Source organism: Trichechus manatus, unplaced genomic scaffold, assembly GCF_000243295.1.
Source record: "Trichechus manatus latirostris isolate Lorelei unplaced genomic scaffold, TriManLat1.0 scaffold00001, whole genome shotgun sequence".
Classification (NCBI taxonomy): Eukaryota; Metazoa; Chordata; class Mammalia; order Sirenia; family Trichechidae; genus Trichechus; species Trichechus manatus.
In genome coordinates, this window is record NW_004443937.1 from 9,573,791 (window position 1) to 9,597,035 (window position 23,245).

Here is a 23,245-nt window from a genome sequence, read left to right on the forward strand (position 1 = left end):
GCCTGAGTTTGCATGTGCTTGTTCTTCTCTTGACTGTAGTCCCAGGCCAAGGAGAGAAGAGGGGCTTCCTGCCGTCCTCCTTCTGTGATCAGTACCTTTAGAGGCAGGGGAGAAAAAGGAGGTAGTAAAATCAGAACAGGCATCCTGATGGGAAAGCTGACCACCTCCCAGCTGCTTACTTGGGGACCACAGCGACTAAGGTGCAGCTGGAGCCACAGGGGCTTCAGGGGGTGGACCCTGACCTGTGGGTTCTTCCAGGGCACTGCCAAGAGCTTCCTCCGAAGTGCTGCAAGTCCTGGCCCCAAGAAGGTTGAAGCCTTTCATCAGCCAAGGCCTGATTTCTGATCTTGAGGTCCCTCACTGTTATAGGGGCCACCTCCTTGCTCTTAGGTGTGAGACTTGAGCCTCAGCTTGTTCTCCCTGAGGAGTGGAGGCGGACAGCCGTGGGCAGACTACCCGCTCACCTTCCCTTCCCCAGACCTTAAAAGAGGTCAGAACCCAATAAAAGTTGCTGCTTCTAAGTGGGAACAGAGAGCTGAGAGGAATGGGGTAACAGGACCAAATATTTGGGGCCTGGACCCCAAGGTTAGTATGGCCATAGGACCACTCTGGCCTTATGTAGGCCAGGAGAGGCAGTGTCTGGTGTGAGGGCTGCTCCCCTGAGAATGAGGGTGCTGGGTCCTGCCCCAGGTTAATGCATTTATTCTCTCCCTCCTTCCCCACAGGCTGGCAACCCTGAGCGATCGGGAGACACGGCTGCAGGAGGTGCGCTCAGCCTTCTTGGCCGCGTACAGCAGCACAGTGGGGCTTCAGGCTGCTGCCCCCAGTCCCTCTGGTGCAATTGGAGGCCTGCTGGAGCAGTTCGCCCGTGGTGTCGGACTCCGGGGCACCAGCAGCAGCATCTTGTGAGCCAGCCGGCCCACGACGATTTCTTGCTCCCCTCCCAGTTGAGCCCTGATGGAATCAAAGCCATGCCTAGCCAAGGGAGACTGCGAAGGGGGAAGGTCTCCTCACTCCCTTCTCCTGCTATCATCCACGTGGCAGCCCCAAAGCCAGAGCAGGGCCAAGGACAGGGTTCTCCCACCCTCAGCCTCCTGACTGGTGACCGCCAGCCCCCTCTTGTCACTGCCTCCCCCCCACCCCAGCCTTTGCTGGGATCCCCCATCAACTCTCAGAACTGAGGTTTCCCTGGGGCCTTGTGGAGGCCATGACTTCATGGAAGACACCCCCCCCCACCCTGACCTCATTCTTGTTTCCTGGGGAGGAGGGGTCACCTGCACTGAGAATGAGGCAGTTTGACACAGATCACAAAATAAATCTTTTTGAACAACCACTGTCTTGTACCCTCGTTTGGTTGCTGTCTTTATATGCAGCTATTTGGGAGATTTTCGGTGTCCTCCCTTGGACTGGAAGAAGTGAAACAGAACCAGAGATCTAAGTGTGCCCCTTAACTCCTGAGCCATGGTTGTGCCCTCAGTGAGGTGGGGACATGTACTCACAAAGCTGTTGAGAGGGAGCCTGTTCATCTGTGCAGAGTCCCAGGGCTGCCTGAGATTTGGCCTCCACTTGCTGGGATCTTTGGGGGAAGGGAGTGGGGTCTTCATTTTAACAAGTTCTGCAGACAGCATAGTCCTGCCTGTGGTGGAGGGACTGGCTTCCAGGCTTTGGAGACAGGTATTGGTGTTTGTGTGGGAGGGAGAGCTGACTGTCCACAGTGTGACATCATGGAGTGTGTCTGTCTCTCTAACACCATGAAAGTCAGGAGGGTTCAAAAGGCCTTGTGCAGTGCTAGATTGTTGTAACAGCCACCGTTTACTGAGCTCTTAACAAAAGAATGCCAGACGACAATACCAGTGAATGCTTATTGAGCATTTACTGTTTCCTAAAAGGCTTGGTGATGTTCTTCTTCTGTAAAGATCACAGGCAAGAAAACCCTGTGGAGCACAGTTATACTCTGTAAGGTGGGGTCGCCGTGAGTCGAAATCCACAGCAACTAACAACATCCCCTGTGCTGAGCCCTTTCCATGGATTATCTCCATGAAATTTTACACCTGGATAGCTGCTATTATGGTCTTTATACCAATGAGGAGATTGAGCCACAGAGATGTCGAGTAACTTGCCAAGGTCACACAGCTAATAAAAACAGATGTTATAACTCTTCCTATTCAAAGACCTAGGCAGGCCAGGGGAATGGGGGAGGGGGAGCAGACTGTTAAGGGGGCCGCTCAGGAAGAGGCGAGGACCCAAACAGGTATCAGGCACCCCAAATGCTTCAGCGCAGCGGACTAGTGCCTTGGTTTTCAGCACCCAGGAGAGTTGCGAGGGGTGGACTCTCCCAAGGTGTAAATTGGGGTGGGGGATTTAGGTAAGGTTCCTGGCCGGCTTGATCCTGCTCCAATGGGATGGGGGCCGCCCGCAGGGCCGGGCGGGGCTATGCTGCCATCTGGAGCCTCTGCTGCCGGCGGCCACACTCAGGCAGCGAGCGGCGGGAACGCACGCAGGGCAGGAAGGAGTGCAGCCGCCGCTGCCGCCGCCGCGGCACATGGGCCGGCCCCACCGCCGCCGCCCCTAGCCCCCGGCGGCCCCCGTCCCGCTGCCTCCGGACCAGCCATGTCTCTCAGCGGAGTCTCTGAGCGCAGCGTCCCGGCCACCAAGATTGAAATCACCGTATCCTGCCGGTGAGCGGGCTGCGCCGGGAAGGGTTTAGGCGCTGCCCAAGCCCCAGTTGGCTACGGGGCTCGGCAGAGAAAGGGGCTGGACCCTAGGGGAAAGGCATCTGGGACCGGAAAATCGTGGCTGAGGAACTGTTGTCAGGGTCGAGGAGGGGGTCTCCTTGATTAATCCCCCACCCTGCAAAAAAGGGTTGAGCCTGCGGGCTCAAGGGGTGGGTCGCGGGAATTCTGGAGGACCTGGGCCCCAGGAGGACAAAGTTCTGGGGCGACCCCTCTTTCTTTGGCCCTTGAAGGCAGTGTGAACGCGTACACGTCCAGTCCGCAGAGAAACGGTTCTGGGTTGATACTTCCGGCGCTGTCCATGGTTTTGACAGGGCCGGGAGGGTAGGACCTGAGCCTCACACGTCCGCCAGGTGCCCGACTCAGGACAGGGTCGAGGAGCTGAGCTCCGAGTAACCCACCCTTATCCGTCTGTCTGTCGCTTTCTCTAGGAACCTGCTGGACATCGACACCTTCTCCAAGTCCGACCCGAGTAGGCGGCCCTAGGGCGGGGAGGGGGAGCTTGGGGTCCAGGCGCAGCTGAGGGGCAGGGAGACGAGGAAGGGGTGCGGGCCGACCTGATGTCCTTCCCTGCCCCCGCCCCCACCCGCAGTGGTAGTGCTTTACACGCAGAGCCGGGCCAGCCAAGAGTGGCGGGAGGTGAGTCCCAGAGCCCCCTCCCAGCCCAGAGCTGCCCCCGGAAATGACCTGCCCCCTGCAGGCCTCGAGCTGATCCTCCGCCTCCCCGCCCAGTTCGGACGGACCGAGGTGATCGACAACACGCTGAACCCAGACTTCCTGCGGAAATTCGTCCTCGACTATTTCTTTGAGGAAAAGCAAAACCTGCGCTTCGATGTGTGAGGCCCCGCCCATAATTCTGGCTCGGCGGGGCCCCTGACCTGGATCCACACGGGATTCTGCCTCGGCCCCGCCCCTGCCACCCCTCCCCGTCCTGGCTCCTCCCCGGGCCCAGCTCCGTCCCACTCTGAATGGCTCCATTCATCTTATCCCCGCCCCCAAGTCTACCTTGGCCTCGCCCTTAGATCTGACCCTATCCAGTTCACTCCCCACGCCTGGCCGGGCCCACAACCCAGCTCCTAATTTAGCTCCGCCTCCGTCTAGGCCCCGCTCCCATCATTGCCCCTGACTTGGCCTTGCCTGACCCTCTGTGACCCTGACCCCTGCCTCAAACAAGATCCAGGTTGAAATTCGGGACCAAGGCCTCTCCTCTCTCCACACACAATTTTGACCTGAATTCAGAGTCCGACCCTTTTCCAACCTCTCTCCCATCCCGCCCGGCACCTGCCCCACACCCAACGAGCTCCACTGTCTTCCCAGGTACAACGTTGACTCCAAAACCAACATCTCCAAACCGGTAAGTGAGCGTCCCCTCGCGGGCTGGCCAGGCACACAGGAGGCGCTGAAATGTATTAAACGACCCTCCTTAGAACCCCTTCTACCACATGATCCCAACCCCATCTTCCTCTGGCACCGAACCCATCCTCCCGGCCCTCCACTCCTGCTCGGGCCTCGGTTTCCCATCTGCGCGCCTTACTCACTGCTCTTCTTCCTTCCTTCTTCCACCGCTGGGACCCGCAGAAGGTGAGGCTGAGTGGAGCTGGGCGGGGCTAGGGGTGGATCTTGGACTGATGGTGGGACCAAGACGAGGAGCACATGCCGGCGGTGGCTCTTGCTCCGTCCCACCGCCTCGGAACCGCCCTGGCCGTGTGCTGCAGCACCACCAGAGCTGGGCTTAGACTCTGAGCCCCCAGATTTTTCTGGTCTCTCTAACTCCGTGTCCCTGCGCAGGATTTTCTGGGACAAACGTTTCTGGCCCTGGGAGAGGTGATCGGAGGCCAGGGCAGCCGCGTAGAAAGATCCCTCACGTGAGCCAAACGGGAAGGGGCGGGTTGGGGGGGGGAGCCTCCAAATTCTCCCTCCCGAGGACACTGATAGCCATAAACCCAAAAACACAAACCTGCTGCCGATTCCGACTCATGGCAACCCTATAGGACAGAGCATTTTCCCTTGTCAGGGGCCTTCGCTGCTCCCATCCCCTTAGTGAGAAAGTCGAATCGCCAGGACTCTGCCCAAGTCACTCTCAGGCCTGACAAGCCCAGTCTCTCCTCACTCATTTTCTGATTCAACCTTTAAGGTCCACTTCCAACCCCCTCTCATCTGAGAAGCTTTCTCTGACTCAATCACATCCTCAGAGATTTCCATCACATTCACTCACTAAATACTTAATAGCATGTTTTGTATGCCATGCCCTGTGCTTGGCACCAGGGACTCATCCATCTCACAAATATACTACTACTGGGCACAGACTCTCTTGTCAGCCACTGTTCAAGGGGATGGGTTGCAGTTGTGAACAAGACAAAGGTTCCTGCCCTCAGGGAGCTTATACTCTGACCGGGGAGAGAAACAATACAAAATAGACAAATAAGCGAATTGCATAATATATTAAAATAAATTAAGTGCTGTGGGGAAAAAGGCACAGTAGAGCAGCATAAAGGGGATTGGAAGTGCTGGGTGGGTGGGACTGCAATATTGAATAGGGTGGTCAGGTAGGCCTGATGGAGAGGTCCCTTCTGAGCAACAACCTGAAGGAGGTGAGGGAGTGAGCCGTGCAGATATCTGGAGGAAGAATGTTCCAAGCAGAGGAAACTGCTAGTGCAAAGCCCAATGCCTTCAAAAAACAGCAAGGAGGCCAGTGTGGCTGGAGCAGAGTGAGCAAGGGGAAGAGAAGGGGGGAGGGGAGGTTGGACAGTTAACAGGGGTTCAGGTGGGCCCTGTAAGGACTTTAGCTTTTGCTCTGAAATGAGATGGCAGCCACTTAAGGGTTCTGAGCAGAAGAGTGACATCATCTGACTTATGCTTTCAAAGGATGATGCTGACTGCTGGGTTGAGAATAAACCTTGAGTCACCAAAATTAGAAGCAGAGAGCCAATTAGAAGTTTTTACAGTAATCCAGGTGAGAGATCATGAGGGCTTGGACCAGGGTGGAGAGATGTGGTTAGATTCTGATATACTTTGAAGGTGGAGCCAACAGATTTCCTGACAGATTGAATATGGATGTGAGAGGAAGAGAGAAGTTAAGGATGCCGTTTGACATCAAACAGCTTGGAAATCACAGTAGGATACATGAATCTTAGAAGCTCTACCAAGGAGTAAATAGAGAAATAGAAGAGAAAAAGCCAAAGACTGAGACTCCAAGAGAAAAAGCTAGAAAAGGAAACTGAAAAGGAGCAATTAACAAAGTAGGAGGAGAACCAAGAGAAGGTGGTGATGTCCTAGAAGCAAAGTAGAGAAAGTGTATCGAGGAGAGTGACCAATCATGGCGAATGCTGCTGCAGGTCAAGTAGGATGAGGGCTGAGAACCGGCCACCGGGTTCAGCATGAGAGAGGTCACAGGTAACTCTGACAAGTACAGTTTTGAAGGACAGGTGGGGTGGAAGTCTGATTGAAGAGGTTTAGAAGAGTATTTAATAGGAGGAGAGGAACTGGAGTCAGGGAATTTTTCAAGTTTTTCTGTAAACAGGAGAAGAAAAATGGAGTGGTGGCTAGGGGGAGAAGTGAGGTCAAAAATAGTTTTTTGGTTTTTAATGTGAGAAATAGGTAATTTTTTGAGAAAAATTATACCATGTTTGTACATTGATAGGAATGACCCAGTAGAAACTGAAACTTTGATGTAAGAAAAAGAGGGGAGAATTGCCGGGCTGGTTTCCTCGAGCAGGCAAGAGGACGTGGACTGTAGTGCCCAGTGGAGGAACAAACAGACACATGGACTGTTTATCTATCGCAGTGGGGAGGAGGGCAGAGTGGGTGGGTGAAAATGCTGGTGACAGAGTAGACATGGTGGTGGGGTCTGTAATTCTCTTCTGGTTGTTTCAGTTTTCTCAGTAAAGTAGGAAACAAGGTCATCAGCTGAGACTGAGGGTGGGAGAAGGTGTTGAGATTTTGAGGAACGATGAGGAGTGAAACTGCCATCTAGCAAAGCTGGAGAGTGAATGGACTAGGAATGTCTAGTATGATTACCAGGCCTTAGTCAAGACCCTCCTGAGGTTGTGATCATACATTTAAAATGGGACTAGTTGGCACGATTGTGTTTTTCTCTGGTGTGTTCAGCTGTATGGGTGCAGTATGGATTATGCAGAGAGCTGGATTTAACTAGGGCTGTGGTTCCGGTGGCACTGTGTTTAAGAGCTTGGCTGCTAACCAAAAGGTCAGCAGTTCAAATCCACCAGCCACTCCTTGGAAACCCTATGGGACAGTTCTACTCTGTCCTATAGGGTCGCTATGAGTTGGAATCGACTTGATGGCAATGGTGGGTGGTTCTGCCAAGCAAGTATGTCAAAGTATGTGAAGGGCAAGGGAAAAGGGCAGAATGCAAGTGACTGATTATTATAATCGTTGAGTGGCATTCAGACTGGGTAAGGAGATGAGGGAGAACATCAAGCAGGGGAAGGGCAGTGAGAAGGCAGTAGAATCAGTGACTTGGTGGTACCAGATACGCAGGTGAATAGTCCCTGTCCTCCTTACCCTCCGTCTTTTAATTAATTAATTTAATTTCTCATTCAAAAATTTATACACGTATTGTTTTGTGACATTGGTTGCAATCCCCACAATGTGACAGCATGCTCCCCCTTTCCACCCCAGGTTCCCTGTGGCCATTCGTCCAGTTCCTGTCCCTGCCTGCCTTCTCATCTTGCTTTTGGGCAGGAGATACCCATTTGGTCTCGTATATTTGATTGAACTAAGAAGCACATTCCTCACGTGTGTTGTTTTTTTTGTTTTATAGGCCTGTCTAATCTTTGTCTGAAAAGTGGGCTTCGGGAGTGGTTTCAGTTCTGGGTTAACTGAGTGTCCGGCGGCCATAGTCTTGGGGGTTCCTCCAGTCTCTGTCAGACCAGTAAGTCTGGTCTTTTTTCATGAATTTGAATTCTGTTCTACATGTTTGTCTCGTTCTGTCTGGGACTGTCTGTTGTGATCCCTGTGAGAGTGGTTGGTGGTGGTGGTAGCCGGGTCCCATTTAGTTCTTCTAGGCTCAGGCTGGTGGAGTCCCTGGTTCATGTGGTCCTTTAGTCCTTTGGGCTAATACTCTTCTTGTGCCTTTGGTTTTCTTCATTCTCCTTTGCTCCAGACAGGATTCACTCTGTCTTTCTAAATCACAGAGTCAGATACTGAAGGAGTCAAAGAAATAGTTCAACATTCTCACTTTGAAGATGGGGAAGGTCACATAACAATTAGAGCCAGGACTTGAATCCAGGACCCTCCTGACCTAGCTTTCTCTCTGCCACACTTTAGATCCTTTTGGGAATCAGAGCCTTCAGGCCCTATCAGCAAGGTCCCTGACTGCTTGGAGGTCCAAGGAAAATTGGGGTGGGATCCTTGTATTCTCCCTGCAAGCCAATGGAAGTCTGTCTTCTAGGGTCAGGAAAAGATAAGGCTTTCCTTGTCTTTTTTATCTCACTCTTTATAGTCTTGGAAAAACACAGCAGCTTTTTTTTTTTTTTTATTGCTGTACTTTAAGTGTAAGTTTACAATTGAAGTTAGTCTCTCATAAAAAATTTATACATACATTGTTACGTGACCCTAATTGCTCTCCTTATACTGTGACAGCACATTCCTCCTTTCCACCCCTGATTTCCCGTGTCCATTCAACCAGCTCCTGACCCTCTCTGCCTTCTCATCTCACCTCCGGACAGAAGCTTCCCATTTAGTCTCATGTATCTACTCGAGCTAAGAAGCCCACTCTTCCACAAGTATCACTTTATGTCCCATAGTCCAGTCTAATCTTTGACAGAAGAGTTGGCCTCAGGAATGGTTTTAGTGCTGGGTTGACAGAGAGTCTGGGGGCCATGCTTTCTGGGGTTCCTCTAGTCTCAGTCAGACCATTAAGTCTGTTTTTTTTTACTAGAATTTGAGTTCTACACCCCACTTTTCTCCTGCTTCAACAGGGAATCACTGTTGTATTCCCTGTCAGGGTGGTCATTGGTTGTAGCCAGGCACCATCTAGTTTTTCTGGTCGCAGGTTGATGCAGTCTCCAGTTTCTGTGGCCCTGTCTGTCTCTTGGGCTAATTCTTTTCTTGTGACTTTGGTGTTCTTCATTCTCCTTTGCTCCAGGTGCGTTAGGACCAATTGATACATCTTAGATGGCTGCTCTCTAGCTTTTAAGACCCCAGATGCCACTCACCAAAGTAGGATGCAGAACATTTTCTTAATAAACTTAGTTATGCCAATTGACCTAGATGTCCCCTAAAAGCATGGTCCTCAGACCCCCGCCCCTGCTACTCTGTCCCTTGAAGTGTTTAGCTGTGTTCAGGAACCTTCTTAGCTTTGGTTTAGTCCAGTTGTGCTGACTTCCCTTGTAGTGAAACACAGAAGCTTTGACTTAACAAGTCATCCCTGTTGTCCCTGGGTCTGGACAGAAATTCCCCTCTCTTGTTCTGTAATGCTACATCACACTCCACGTGCTTATTGGCTTTGCCAATCCACATCCCCCTGGAAGCTCTCTGAAGGCAGGGTCCTTGGCCAATTCATACTTATGTCCTCTGAGCCTAGCTCAGTGTCTGGCATATAGTAGATACCAGGGCCTGCTTTGAGAAATAAAACCATCTTCACATCTATAAAGCTTACAAATTGCTTTTCCTTCCAAGCATTCATTTAGACCTCCTCACAGTCTCTAGAGGTAGGCATGATTCCCATTTCATGGAAGAGAAACTAAGGCCTAAAAGGGGGAAGTAACTCGCCCAGAGTCACACAGCTTAAAAATCACAAAATACACCCTGAGTCCAGTGACTCTAAATCCCATGTCTTTCCCTCACTACCACTAGGAGATGTCCATCTACACTTATCAAACTCCTTCCTACAGACTACAGACCCTTTCCCAGTCAAAATCAGTCCCTTCCCAACCAGGAACCACCCAGGATAGAAGGGGACACACTCAGAGGACGGTCAGTAAATGGTGAATTGAATCCCCAGGAAAGCCCATATTGACCAACCCAGTCCTAGCTGGCTACTCTAACCCCTCTTACCACGAGGCCTTTCTGCTTGCAGGGGTGTACCAGGCAAGAAATGTGGGACCATCTTGCTGACTGCAGAAGAGCTTAGCAACTGTCGGGTTAGTAGGTGCCACATGCTAGATCCAAGAGGCTTTCCCTTCTCTCCCCAAGTTCCTTTTAGTGGGATGACTGAAGGCTGTGGGTAATTTGGCTGTCAACAGTCTGACCTCATCCACTCATCCACTTCTAGGACATTGCCACCATGCAGCTGTGTGCCAACAAGCTGGACAAAAAGGACTTTTTTGGGAAATCAGATCCCTTCCTCGTGTTCTACAGGAGCAATGAGGATGGCACGTGAGTCACCGCTCCCTCTCCCCCACCACATGACCATGGGCCCATCAGTGCTCTTATGCGGGGTTGGGGGCACCACCTTGGACTCTACCAGGACCTGAGCTTAGAATTCACTCAAGGCAGCACAAAACATATGCTTAACAAATAGGGGAATCCCAGAGTCTCCACTCACTAAATACATCTGTCTCTGGGCAGTTTGTCTCCGGGCTCAGTCCTACCTTATGGCAGGTCCCAATCTTCTTGTTCCTGTCCAGGTTCACCATCTGCCACAAGACAGAGGTTGTGAAAAACACGCTGAACCCTGTGTGGCAGCCCTTCAGCATCCCTGTGCGGGCACTGTGCAATGGAGACTATGACAGGTCTGCTTTAGCATAAGCTGGGGGGTAAGGGGATGAGGTCACAAGAGTGGGATTCCTGGGTCCCAGAATGATGGCAGCAGTTTCCAACAGTGTTGGAGGGTTCTCAGTGAGACAGGGTTCTAGGCAAGGAGATGAGTGGATGGGGAGGCAAATGGATAGCCACATAGATGGATAGGTGAATTATCCATGGAAGAATGGGTAGATGGGTGGATGGATGGATGGATGGATAAGCAGATGAGTGGAGGAAACAGAAAATAAACAAATTAATGGGCAGACACATCCATACGTGGATGGATGGATGAATGGATGGATGGATAGATGGGCAATTGGATGATAAACTGATGAATAGATAAATGGATATGTAGATGGGTATATAAGAGGATTGGTGGGTGGATGGAGGGGAAAATGGATGAATGGATAGCCAGTGAATGGATAGGCAAAATGATGGGTGGAGTAGTGCATGGGAAGATGACAAATGATAGATAGATGAATGGATGGATGAGTTGGTGAGTGGATGAGTAGATGGATAGATACATGAAAGTTTGGTGGATGGATGAATGGGCAGATGGATGAATGAAAAAGCGGATGGATATGTGGCATGACAGGATTGGTAGGTAGACAGATGAAGGGATGGTAGATGGATGGATGGATTAGTAGATGAATGAGTTGATGAATGGGTGTAAAGTATATGGATAAGTTAACCATATGAACCAATAAATGGGTAGTATGTAGATGGGTGAATAGGTGGGTGGGTGGAAGGACGGATAGGCACATAGACAGATGAGTAGATGAATGGTTAGGCAGATGAATGGATGATAAGATGAACAGATGTGAGATGGTTGGGTTTTTGATTGGATAGGTGGATGGACAGACAGATGGATGCTTGCATATCAATGAGTAAGTGAATGGATAGATTCACGTGGGTTAAGTGGGTGGATAATTAGATGGATTAAAAGGTAATTGGATTGTCAAATGTATGGTTAAATGGGTGAGTAGATGGATAGATAGATGTTGAATAGACTGACATGTAGATAGATGGATATATGGAATGACTTATATATAATAGTTAAGAACAAGTATGTTGGAATCAGGTTGATCTCAGCTCATCACTTACTAGCTATGGACCTTAGCCAAGTTACTTTTTTTTTTTTTTTGTACCTCGGTTTCCTTATCCAAAAATAAGAATAATAATAGTACTTACTTTATAAGGTAGTTGTTAAATTAAATGAGACAATATGTGTAAAGTGCTGAGAACAATGCCTGGAATATAGTTAGACTCTAACAATGATAAAAAAAAGTAGTAGTAATAGCGGTAGGAATCAACTCTATGGCAACCGGTTGTTTGTCTAATAGTGGTAATAGCAATAATAGTAGGAATAGTGATAGTGGTAGTAGATGGTTGGATACATGCATGGACTGATGAATAAATGGATAGGATGGATGGATGGAGATAGGTTGGGAAATGAATAGGTTGACGGAGGGGCAGATGGGTGTATGGAAGATGACTTGTGTTGCCTAAGCAGGTGGGGTGTCTCTGGGATTTACCACACACACAACCAGCCTGTTTATCTTCTGTTTCAGAACTGTGAAGATTGATGTGTATGACTGGGACCGGGATGGAAGGTATAACTGCCCCACATAGGCCCTCTCCTGTACTTAACCCAGACAATCCCTTTTAATATGTAGTACATTCATAGGAACCCCAAAGGAGCCTTGGGAGCCAGCAAGGGTGATAATAGCTATCCCCATTTTACAGATGCCAGGACCTTAGGTACACCTGACTCCCCTGTTGTCTTTCTGGTGTACTATTTCTCCCCTTTTCTCCCTCTTAGCTTGGCTCCTCTTCTGGCTGAAGCCCCAGTACCCTGCAGCTGGAGTAGGGGCAAGGGATAGGGGGAATAAAGACTGGGTTCAGGGCTGGCTTCAAACCAGCAGCAGCTGCTGCTCATTCACGCCTGGCCTCGTTGCAGCCATGATTTTATTGGTGAGTTCACCACCAGCTACCGGGAGCTGAGCAAGGCCCAGAACCAGTTCACGGTGTATGAGGTGAGAGCTCCAGCCCTGCCCAGGTTACCCGTGCCCCCATCCCTGAGTACACAGTCTGCAGCTCCCTTCCTCTGTTTCCACCTTGACAGTTATCTTCCTCCTTTAGGTACTTAACCCTCGGAAGAAGTGTAAGAAGAAGAAATATGTCAACTCAGGAACTGTGAGTGCTCCCTGGAGCTCTGGCCCTCTCTGGATCCTTCTGTTTCCAAGCTCACTGAAATAGCATGACAAATGTTGGGGGTGGGGGAAGGTGATGGGCACAGATTACTTGGATACAGTAGTAGTGTTAGGCACAAGGTGGCACTATTTAAATGTTTCTTTAGGGATCTTTAATTTTTTGTAGAATAAAAAGAACTCTAAGTTGTATTTCCCAATTTAATATGCTTTTGGAAATCCAAATGTTTCTGACAGCCTCCCTTTTTTCCCCTTTAAGAAATTGCAAGGTGGGACAGGGTGAGGGTTGGAAATCATATACCTCCCATCATATGCCTCTCTCCAAAGCTCTACAACACCTCTCTCCCTTCTGCTACTTCCACTGACCTTTCCCAAGTGCCAGAGCTGCCTCTCCTGTCCCACAGGTGACACTGCTCTCCTTCTCTGTGGACTCTGAATTTACTTTTGTCGACTACATAAAGGGCGGGTAAGTTACAGGCCAAGCTCTGGGCTGAAAGCCCAGCAATGAGTTACTCCCAGTTCAAAGCCTCAGTTTTCTTATTTATGAATGGTGAGCATCCAATGAAATCATGGAGGTAAACTTTGAAACATTTGGCAAACTATGAAGTGCTCTGTAAAGTGTAAAGTATTGCCACTCTTAGTTCTCTTCATGGGGCCGCCTTACCTTCCTAGCTTCCAGTCCTCTCACTCACCTCCCCCAGTAAGATGCCAAACCAGTGATCTTCAACAGTGGCTCCAGTAACTTGACAGGGCCCAGACAAAAGCTATGGCCAAGCAACAGGGGGAGGCTAAGAGAGAAAGAGAAGCCAAGCCAGACTATAGAGGACACTTCACTTGGCTCAGTGGAGGCAGGCAGAGCTGGAAAGGCACTCTGCTTCTCTGAACCTCAGTTTTCTCCTCTGTAAAGTGGGATTACTAATTACTATTTCAGGGCTATAGTAAGGGTTAGATTAAATTACATATAATACACTTGGCACACCAAACAAAAAAAACCAAACCCATTGCAATCGAGTTGATTCCAACTCGTAGTGACCCTATAGGACAGGGTAGAACTGCCCTATAGAGTTTCCAAGGAGTGGCTGGTGGATTTGAACTACTGACTTTTTGATTAGCAGCCAAGCTTTTAACCACTATGCCACCAGGGCTCCACGTGGCACACAGTAGGCATTTAATACTTTGCTACCCAAAGTCCATCAACCAGCAGCATCAGTATCATTTGGAAGTTTGTTAGAAATGCAGAATGTTTGGCTCCATCCAGACCGTCTGAATCAGAATTTGCATTTCACTAAGATATCCAGATGATTCACATGCACATTAATGTTTGAGAAATACTGATTTAATAAGTATTAGTTCCTCACTTCTCGACCCATCTACTTTCCTAACAGGACACAGCTGAACTTCACAGTAGCTATTGACTTCACAGCTTCCAATGGTGAGGCATGGATGGGGGAACAGTGTTACAAGGGAGTCATTAGGGATTGGCTGGATCCTTGCCTGGGGAAAAGAGTTCACCTAGCCAGGAAGCCCAGGCTTGAGGCATATCCCAGTCAGGCTGGTGTTGGGGTAGAGGTGTTGGGGAGATAACTGGGTGGAAGTGTGGGCAGAGGGTATAGGAAAATAGACAGGTAGATGGATACAAGAAGGTTGAAAGGACAGAGGGCTCAATAGGTAGATGAGTAAATGGATAGATGGGAGTGAATGGAGGTGTAAGGAAAGATGGATAGGTGAATGGGTGGTTAATGATGAATGGATGGGTAGATTGATGAACAAACAGGGTGGGTAGATGGATGAGTGAGTGAGTAAAATAGCCTGGACCAGTGGATGCATGGATGAATAGGTGGGTAGACAAATGGACAGATCTTTAAGTTGTTGAAAGAGTGGGTAAGTAGATGGGGAAATGGACAAATGGATAGGTGGAGGATCCATAGGAGGATAGATAGGTGAGTGAATGCATGGGATGGATAAGGATGAATGAATGGATAGATGGCTGAACGGACAAAAAAATTAAATGGACAAGTGGATGAATGGATGGATAGGTGGGTAGACAGTTAAATAAGAGAATGGAGAGGTAGATGCATGGAGATGGATAAGTGGATTGAAAGATGGATGTATAGCCAAGTAAATGAATGGGTGGATGTATGTGTGGGTAGTTGGATAAATAGATGAATAGATATAGGGATGGGCGAGTAGACATATGGATAAATGAACAGATTCATGAACAGGGGAAATAATGAGGGAGTAGATGGGTAGAGGGTGGATGAATGGAAAGGGAGATGGATGCAAACAAGGATAGGCAGGTGAATAGATGGATAAACCAGGTGACCATGGTGCTCCTGTGTTCCTACAGGGAATCCCCTGCAGCCCACCTCCCTACACTACATGAGTCCCTACCAGCTCAGCGCCTATGCCATGGCCCTCAAGGCAGTGGGAGAGATTATCCAGGACTATGACAGCGACAAGCTCTTCCCAGCCTACGGCTTTGGTGCCAAGCTGCCCCCAGAGGGACGGATCTCCCACCAGTTCCCCCTGGTACGGGATGGTCCAGAGCCTACACTCTGTGCCCTGGCATCTGGCCCACCCGTGTTGATGAATTTCCTCTATTTATATTTCTTCTAAGGGTCAAAGACCTTTATGAGAGGGTGGCGGAGCAGGGAAGGGAGCAGGGCTGGAGTTTGGAGGGGAGCCTGAAAGAGGGTGATGGGAAAAGGAAGGAGTGAGCTGGGATCAGAGCACTTCTGGGTGTACCCTGCATGGGCTCAGCCTGGCAGGGCGTCTTCCCTGACAGAACAACAATGATGAGGACCCTAACTGTGCTGGCATTGAGGGCGTGCTGGAGAGCTACTTCCAGAGCCTGCGCACAGTGCAGCTATACGGACCCACCTACTTTGCTCCTGTCATCAACCAGGTGGCCAGGTAAGGGAGCTGCGTGGGGTTGGAGGAGAAGTAGAGGATCCAGACCGGAAGCTGACTCCCCAAAAGTAGCCAGGGCCACTCTTGGGTGAACTTGAGCTTTGGGGCGGAGGTGAAAGGTTCAGTATTGGCCAGGCCCTAGTACAAAGAGGTTACATAAATCCTTATTCTGGGGCAGAGAGAGTACCAACAGATTACCCCAACCCCAGTCCCTGGAAATGACAGCCCAGCCCTCAAGTTTGGGTGAAAGAGAGAAGGGCCTATAGAACACCAGTTAAGGCATAAGCTTTGACATAAGACCTGGGTATAATCTTGGGCAGAGGCAGAATTAAAGTATGGCAGGTAGGGCACGTGGCCTGGGTGCTGCTTGAGGAAGGGTGCTAATGAGCAGTTTCTACTGGCCATCACAGTTTCCATCGCCAGCTGTGAGACATCATTCAGCAATTTAAAACTAATTGCCATAGGCAGTACTTTCAGTAGAGAGGCCCTGCCTGGGTCCACCACTTCCTGACCTCGTGACCTTATGCAACTTAGCCTCTCTAAGCCTCCATTTCATTCCTGTAAAATGGGTGTAATAACTATAACAATAGCACCTTCTTTATAGGATTATTCAGAGGTTAAACTTAGATAACAATGTAAGACTTACTAGCACAGTGTCTGGCCATAGTAAGTGCTTAATAAATGATAGATTACAAAATAGAAGAGTAATTTTCCAATTTTTCAGAAGAAAAGTATAGAAAGCAAAGAAAACCCAGATCATATATAAATGATTTTTTTAAAAAAGGTATTAAAAATGTGACATAAAATGACAGAACTAAAACCAAACATTCATCAAGAAACATAAATGAGAAAAGCTCACCTGTTAAAAGGATTCTGTCACTGCATTAAAAAAAACAAAAAGTAAACCCACTCACTATACGCTATGAATAGAAGAGACCTAGCTAAAACAAAGTAGTTAAGAAGGCTTGAAAGTAAAAAGATGAGACAGGAAAAAAAAAAAAAGAATTTAAATTGAAGGATCGCAGGGAAATTTATATGCTCATGGACTTCCTTTTTCCCTAACAAAAACGTACTTTCTAATTCATAATCAGGATGATCGTTTCTTTAATTATAAAAGTAACATAACATCACTATAGAAAATTTGGAGGATAAAGAAATGAAATAAGAAATCACCCAGACTACTGCCTGTGGGAACGTGGATATGGATAGTTCCTCACAGCGTTTTTCCTATGCATCCACAATTATAGTCAAATTACATGTCACATTTCACTACTGCTTTTTTCACGTAATATTGGAGCCTGAGCATTTTGTTGTTGTTGTTCTTAAATATTATCTTGGGCAAGTATAGATTCATTTATTCATTCATTTAGTAAACATTCAATAAAGGGGCAGTGTAGCATGAGTGTGTGCCCTGGAACCAGACCAGCTAAATCAATATCCTGGTTCTACTACTCACTAACTAGTTGTGTGGCTTTAGGTAAGACTCTTAACTTCTCTGTGCCTCAGTTGCCTTATTTGTAAAATGGAGGATAATAATAATATATACATCATAATGTTGTAAGGACTGACTAAATTAATATATATCAAGCACTTAGAACAGTGCCTGGCACATCATAAGTGCTATCAGTGTTAACTATTACTGTTACTATTATTGTCGTTGATACCCTATTCAAAGGGTATCTGCTGTGTGCTCAGTTCTCTGCTGGGGCACTGGAGACTCACAGATGAATCAGATCTAGTCCTGCCCTTGGGAGCGCCCAACTTAGTGCAGGAGACAGAAATATAAATAAATCATTACCTTCTGTAGGCTAGAGGTTCCCAGACTTTTCCAGCAAGTTGCCCATCGGCAAAGGCAAGCAATTGCATCCCCTGGGGGAGTCTGGGGGCACAGCCAAAAGCAGCCAGCCTGAAAATGTCTTTGAAGTCTCCATATTTTACCTTAAAATTCATGCAAATTTTACATTCTTCTCACATTGCATCTATGTTTGCTTTAATTTTTAAAAAGGCATTTTTAGTGTACTTACAGTCATCTAGCTTTATCCACCAGATCATGGAGTAGGATGGATGCTCCAGGCTTATCCTGTGGCCTTGGGCCGCCCTTGGCATGCACACTGGTACCCTCCGGGTAAGAGAACCGATTTGGAGAAGCAGACAGCCCACCATGTTGGGTGGCATCCTATGGGGTTGAAGTTAGAAGAGGGGTGGAGTGTAACCTAGCCTGAGAGACCCAAGGCAGGCCTACCTGAAGAGGGGACTGCTCAGCTGTGTCTTAAGGGTAGGCTAGACTTTATCAGAGTGGGGCAGAGTAGGCCTAGTAGAAAGAAGAACATGTGAAAAGCACGGAAGTGTGAAGGGACAAGGTCAGGAAACATCCAACAGTGGAATACGACCAGAGTGTGGGGTGTATATGGAAGAGTCTGCAGATAGCAGGTGGGAATGGAAAGTGATGGGATCAAGAGCTTCAGCCTTAGGCTCTGTTGATCAATCATGGACTTGAATTCCAGCTTTACCACCACTTGGGGGTGCTACTTAACTTCTCTGAACCTCAGTTTTCTCATTTTCAAAATAAGGACCTACCTCATAGAATTTGGTGAGGATTAAATTAGATCACGTATGTCAAATGTACAGCTGTGATTTTGATGATCACAAAGGACTCTTCCTTGTCTACCACCCAACAGCCAAGTGGGCACAGACCTGCCTCACTCAGCCAGTCATTATCTCCTCAACTAACTTTCAGGTCTAAATAGCCTTGGGAATGCCAGGTATCTACAGGGAGCCAAAGGTGTACTTCCCGTGCTCCAAAACCCTTCCATGCCACCCACTGTCCCCAGCCCTCAATCTCTGCATGAGTTAGCTCTTGCCCACCACTCCAGCTTCATCTCTCTTCTGTAGTTCTACGTGCTAGAACATACTATGAGAGTATTGGTTTGCATATGCCATTCCCTCTCTCTGGATACTTTTCCCTTTACCTTCCCATCCCTCACTGTCGCCTGGCTAATTCCTACTCATTTTTCAGGTCTTATGTTAGACATCACTTCCTGAAAGCCCTAACATCAATTCATTTTAATGGTGTAAGCATCTATCTCCCCAGACACAATATCCTACTCTCCTCTGAATGCTCAGCACATAGCAGGTGTGCAATGACTATTTGTGAAATGAGCGAGTGACAGAAGGTACCAGCCCAGGCCTATGAGGAGCCTGGAGCCAGAATTCAGGAAGGGAGCAGGGTCTGCTAAGGAGGATCATGACTCACTCCCACCCTGGGCCCCAGGCAAACGGAGCCAGTACCCATTGCTATGGGATTGATTCCGACTTATGGCAACCCCGCGTGTGTCAGAGTAGATGTACACTCCATAGGGTTTCCAATGGCTGTAATTTTACAGAAGTAGATCACCAGACCTTTCTTCCACGGAGCTGTTTCGTGGATTCAAACCACCAACCTTTTGGTTAGTAGCCGAGCACAAACTGTTCGTGCCACCCAGGGGCCATAGCTATTTGGATTTTCAACTGTCATCATGTCTTTCCTCTGATTTTTTTTGTATTAGGCTAAAGTGCCAGCAAATACTATTGCTGACTCCATCCCAGTGCTGTTCAACAGAACTTTCTGCAGTGGTAGAAATGCTCTATATCTGTGCTGTCCAGTGTGGTAGCCACCACCACACATGGATACTGAGCACTTGAAATGTAGCTAGAGTGACTGAGGAATTGATTGTTTCATTTTATTTAATTTTAATTAATTTAAATTTAAATAGCCCGAGGGAGGACTGGGGTGTTACTGCTTAATGGTTACAGAGTTTCTGTTTGGAGTGATAATAATAATAATAAATAATTTAACATTTTTTAATTAAAATAAATAAATGAATAAAAGAATATAAAAGCTTGTTTTTAACTCGTTAAAAAATTTAATAGCCACATGTGTAAATAAAAACCAGCTGCTGACAAGTCAATTCTGACCCACAGTGACCCTATATGTGTCAGAGTAGAACTGTGCTCCATAGGGTTTTCGGTGGCTGATTTTTTGGAAGTAGATTGCCAGGCCTTTCTTCTGAGGTGCCTGTGGGTGGACTCGAACCTCCAACCTTTGGGTTAGCAGCCAAGCACATTAACAGTTCGCACCACCCAGGGACCATGTGTAAATAGCCACACATAAAATAACCACATGCAAAATAATAGGACTGGTCTCAATGACTTCTAAAGTCCTTTCAGATGGAAATATCTTGGACTCAAAGACTGATGGTGAGAGAAGGGTAAGGAGCTCTGGGAGCAGCTGTTAGGCCAGCTGAGGGAAGACTGCAGAGGACCCAGAAATCCAGGTAGGGGGATGTGGTTGGAAGAGGATAAAAGGGAGAGAGAAGAAATAGGAGGCAGAGGGAAAGAAGGGAGCCTTCAGCCTTTGCTCTTGCTCTTGTATGACCATCAAAATCTTTATAGGGGCCAACAAAACCCTGTGTGGTCTGGCCCCCACCCACCCTTCAGCCTCATGATCCACTCTGCTTCCCTTGCTTTTTCTGGCTCCCAACAGTGTGGGCTTCTTTCAGTCCATCGCAGAGCCTTTGCATATGTTGTTCCTTCTGCCTAGAGTGGTCCCCCCTTCGCTTAGTTCCCTGTCCTTCACCCTCAAACATCACTTCCTTGAAGAAGCCTTCACTGGCTTCTGGACTAGGTCAGGATCCCCTGTTATACACTACTATAGCACTATGCCCTTTCCCATCATAGTACTCATTATAATAGTAATTTTACAATTATTTGTGTGATTCTTGGATTGATGTCTGCCTCCCCCAAGAGGGCTAGGATGGATTTTTTTTCTCATCATGTGTCTCCAGTGCCTAACACAGTGCCTACCATATAGTAAGTGCTCAATACATATAACTGGGGGGATGACAGGCAGGGGCGGGCAGCCAGGTCTGGTGAAAGAGCATGGACTTCAGAAGCCCCAGTCATTGCCTGCAGCTCACATGCTGTCCATGAAGGCATTGGGCTGTGGGGGTTGGGGAGTCCCTTGGCCTCTCTTGGCTTTCAGCTGGAGTCTGATCTTGCCCTCTCACCTAGGGCTGCAGCCAAGATCGCTGATGGTTCCCAGTACTATGTCCTGCTCATCATCACTGACGGGGTCATCTCTGACATGACGCAGACTAAGGAGGCCATTGTCAGCGTGAGTCTGAGGAGCAGGGCTTGGTAGAGAGGGAACTGTGAAGTGGGGGGAAAAGAAAACAACTATGAGGAGTCTAAGATTTTACCACACTTGCAAGTTAACAAGTTAGCCTCCCACAGTTTCATAGATGCTGGAAGAAGACATGACTAGACTCCTGGGTCAGAGACAAAAGACTTTGTTATTCACAGCAATAGCAGTAGCCAGTTGAGTACCAATGTCCACATCTTATAGGCCAGGTGACACCTGTATAGGTAATGGGTTGCATTACAGGAAAGGAACCCTGAACTTAGAGAACCCAAATCTTTTATAATGGGCGGCAAGTATACCTCCCCTTTATTACAGGAAAAGACAATTTTTTTCTAATTATTACACTGGACAGCAAACAAATCTGCCTTTTGCTCCAGAGGAAGACACTATATCTTTCAAACCTGTTTGCTACACAAACACTGCTGTAAAGATAGTCTGGAATAAACGGAGTCAGGGCCTCAGCTAAAAAAAAACAAACCAAACCCACTGCCGTTGAGTCGATTCTGACTCATAGCAACACTATAGGGCCTCAGTTAGATGTGCAGAAAAGTAAGAGACCCATGGAGAACTGTCTTCCAAAGTCACCTTTCTTGTTATGGCTGCTCACCTCAACCATTCACTTTCTCTGTCCCACAGGCCTCTTCACTGCCTATGTCTATCATCATTGTTGGTGTAGGACCAGCCATGTTTGAGGGTGAGTAGGGATTGGGGGGAGGGTGTTTGTGAGTGGCGCCAAAAGCTTGGGAGAATAGGGAAAGGTCTCTCTCAAGGGAAAGGAACCCAGGGAAGAGAACAACAGGGAAACCCAGGCCCTCCTCACAGAAAAGACAGGATGGATACCCCTATGGGAACTTGGCGAAGTCACAGACCTCTTAACCTAGTTTCCTCATCATAACCAAGACTGATGATACTAATATCTCCCTCTGGGGTTTCTGGGAGAATGAATGTGTGGGAAGACATAATAATAATAACACCATCACAATGCCTAATATTTGTAGGACTTTGATGCAACCATTAGGCATTCTCATGATGACTCTGAAGGGAGATACGAGGGAGAGGTGGCATGAGTTGGGGTGGAAGAAGCCAATCAGCTGAGAGGTGTCTTATCTGCAGCAATGGAAGAATTGGATGGTGATGACGTGCGCGTATCCTCTAGGGGACGCTACGCAGAGCGGGACATCGTTCAGGTAGACCTGGCTTGGGAGAGGAGTTCATGGAGCTGAAAGGCATGGTCGGAAGGAGAAGCTAAGTTGGGAGCCACTTTCCCTTACTGACTTCTCAATCGCTTTTCTCCCTCTCACTCTTCAATCCTTCCTGCACTCATTGAACGAATTCCCTTTGAGAAACTGGCAAGTTGCTGGAGCCATTGTGGACTCATGATAAAAGAGGTCCCCAAGGTCCCTGCCCTCCCATGGGGCAACCAATAATAAACAAATAATCACACAGATAAACATCTTATTAGATTGAGATACATGATCTAGAGGAAGAGCAAATGCCACTATGATAGCCTATAACAGGGGACCTGACTTAGGGCAGTCAGGGAAGCTTTCTGTGAGGAAATGACATTTGAGCTGAGACCTGAAGGATGAATAGGAGGGTACAAGCTTACAGGCAGAAGAATAGCACAGGAGAAGCCCTGAGGCTTAGAAGAATTGGCCCAATCAAGGAAAAGGCAGGAAGCCAGGGGGGCAGGATCACAGTGAACAAGGGTTAGAAGGAGCCAAAGCCTTGCAGGTGATGGCAAAGATTTGGGTTTTGTTCTAAAAACATTGGAAAGTTACTGAAGGATTTTACATAGGGGAGTGAGATAGCCAGACTGGTATTTTAAGAGGATCTCTCTGGCTGCTGTTTGGAGGGTAGACTGTAGCAGGGCAAGAGGGAAGGCAGGTAGACCTGTTAGTGAGGAAGTCTTTGAAGTAGGGATCTGGACGAGGGCAGAAACAGTGAGGATGGAAAGAAGGAAAAGTTTCAAAAGATATTGAAGAGGAATAATCTACAAGAGTTGATGATTTAATTAGATGGCGGGGGGTAAGGGAGGTGTCGAGGATGACTTAGTTTTCTAACATGAGCAACTGGGTAAGTGATGACCCCATTTACTGGGATGGGGAAGGCTGGAGGACCAGCAGATTTGGCAGAAAGAGCTAGAATTTGGTTTTGAACACATTAGGCTTGAGGTATCTGTGAGGCAAATGCATGGAGATGTGATATGGGCAGTTTAATATGTGGTTCTGAACCTTAAAATAGAGGCCAAGGATGGATATATAAATTTGGGAGTCATGAGGGAACAGTTTTTAAAGTCATGGAAGCGTATAAAATCACTCAGGCAAAGAGTTGAGAGAGGAGGGACTAGGTTTAGCAGTCAGGTAGATCTGGAGAAATAGAGGGGAAGGAGAGGAAGAGCATCCAGAAAGGTAGGAGAAGAACCAAAGGAGTGTAGTGTCAAGAGTGTGATGTGTTTAAAAAAAAGAAAAAGAGTGTGCTGTGTCAAGGATTATGGTCAAATATAATGG

General features: G+C 48.0%; 2 protein-coding genes across 5 annotated transcripts in view; both read left to right on the forward strand.

The window, feature by feature from the left end:
• The window catches only part of MTMR14 (myotubularin related protein 14), a 48,704-nt gene extending 47,195 nt beyond the window's left edge, over window positions 1-1,509 (forward strand). Inside the window, exon 19 of one of the 2 annotated variants that reach the window (XM_004368302.2) lies at window positions 726-1,509. In XM_004368302.2, the coding sequence (XP_004368359.1) occupies window positions 726-909 (184 nt within the window). In that variant the 3' untranslated portion in view covers window positions 910-1,509. The remainder of the gene's footprint in view (window positions 1-725) is intronic. The other variant, XM_004368303.1, reaches the window with a different exon arrangement.
• CPNE9 (copine family member 9) overlaps window positions 1-23,245 on the forward strand; it is a 28,141-nt gene that overhangs the window by 4,149 nt on the left and 747 nt on the right. Inside the window, exons 2-21 of one of the 3 annotated variants that reach the window (XM_004368300.1) lie at window positions 2,573-2,678; window positions 3,164-3,204; window positions 3,325-3,371; window positions 3,465-3,568; window positions 4,050-4,086; window positions 4,311-4,313; window positions 4,521-4,597; window positions 9,772-9,835; window positions 9,967-10,070; window positions 10,322-10,426; window positions 12,008-12,049; window positions 12,397-12,472; window positions 12,579-12,632; window positions 13,051-13,112; window positions 14,032-14,078; window positions 14,994-15,175; window positions 15,432-15,559; window positions 20,606-20,708; window positions 21,372-21,429; window positions 21,849-21,922. In XM_004368300.1, the coding sequence (XP_004368357.1) occupies window positions 2,611-2,678; window positions 3,164-3,204; window positions 3,325-3,371; window positions 3,465-3,568; window positions 4,050-4,086; window positions 4,311-4,313; window positions 4,521-4,597; window positions 9,772-9,835; window positions 9,967-10,070; window positions 10,322-10,426; window positions 12,008-12,049; window positions 12,397-12,472; window positions 12,579-12,632; window positions 13,051-13,112; window positions 14,032-14,078; window positions 14,994-15,175; window positions 15,432-15,559; window positions 20,606-20,708; window positions 21,372-21,429; window positions 21,849-21,922 (1,476 nt within the window). In that variant the 5' untranslated portion in view covers window positions 2,573-2,610. Of the gene's footprint in view, window positions 1-2,447; window positions 2,679-3,163; window positions 3,205-3,324; window positions 3,372-3,464; window positions 3,569-4,049; window positions 4,087-4,310; window positions 4,314-4,520; window positions 4,598-9,771; window positions 9,836-9,966; window positions 10,071-10,321; window positions 10,427-12,007; window positions 12,050-12,396; window positions 12,473-12,578; window positions 12,633-13,050; window positions 13,113-14,031; window positions 14,079-14,993; window positions 15,176-15,431; window positions 15,560-20,605; window positions 20,709-21,371; window positions 21,430-21,848; window positions 21,923-23,245 lie in introns of those variants that run through there. The other 2 variants (XM_004368301.2, XM_023737559.1) reach the window with 2 other exon arrangements.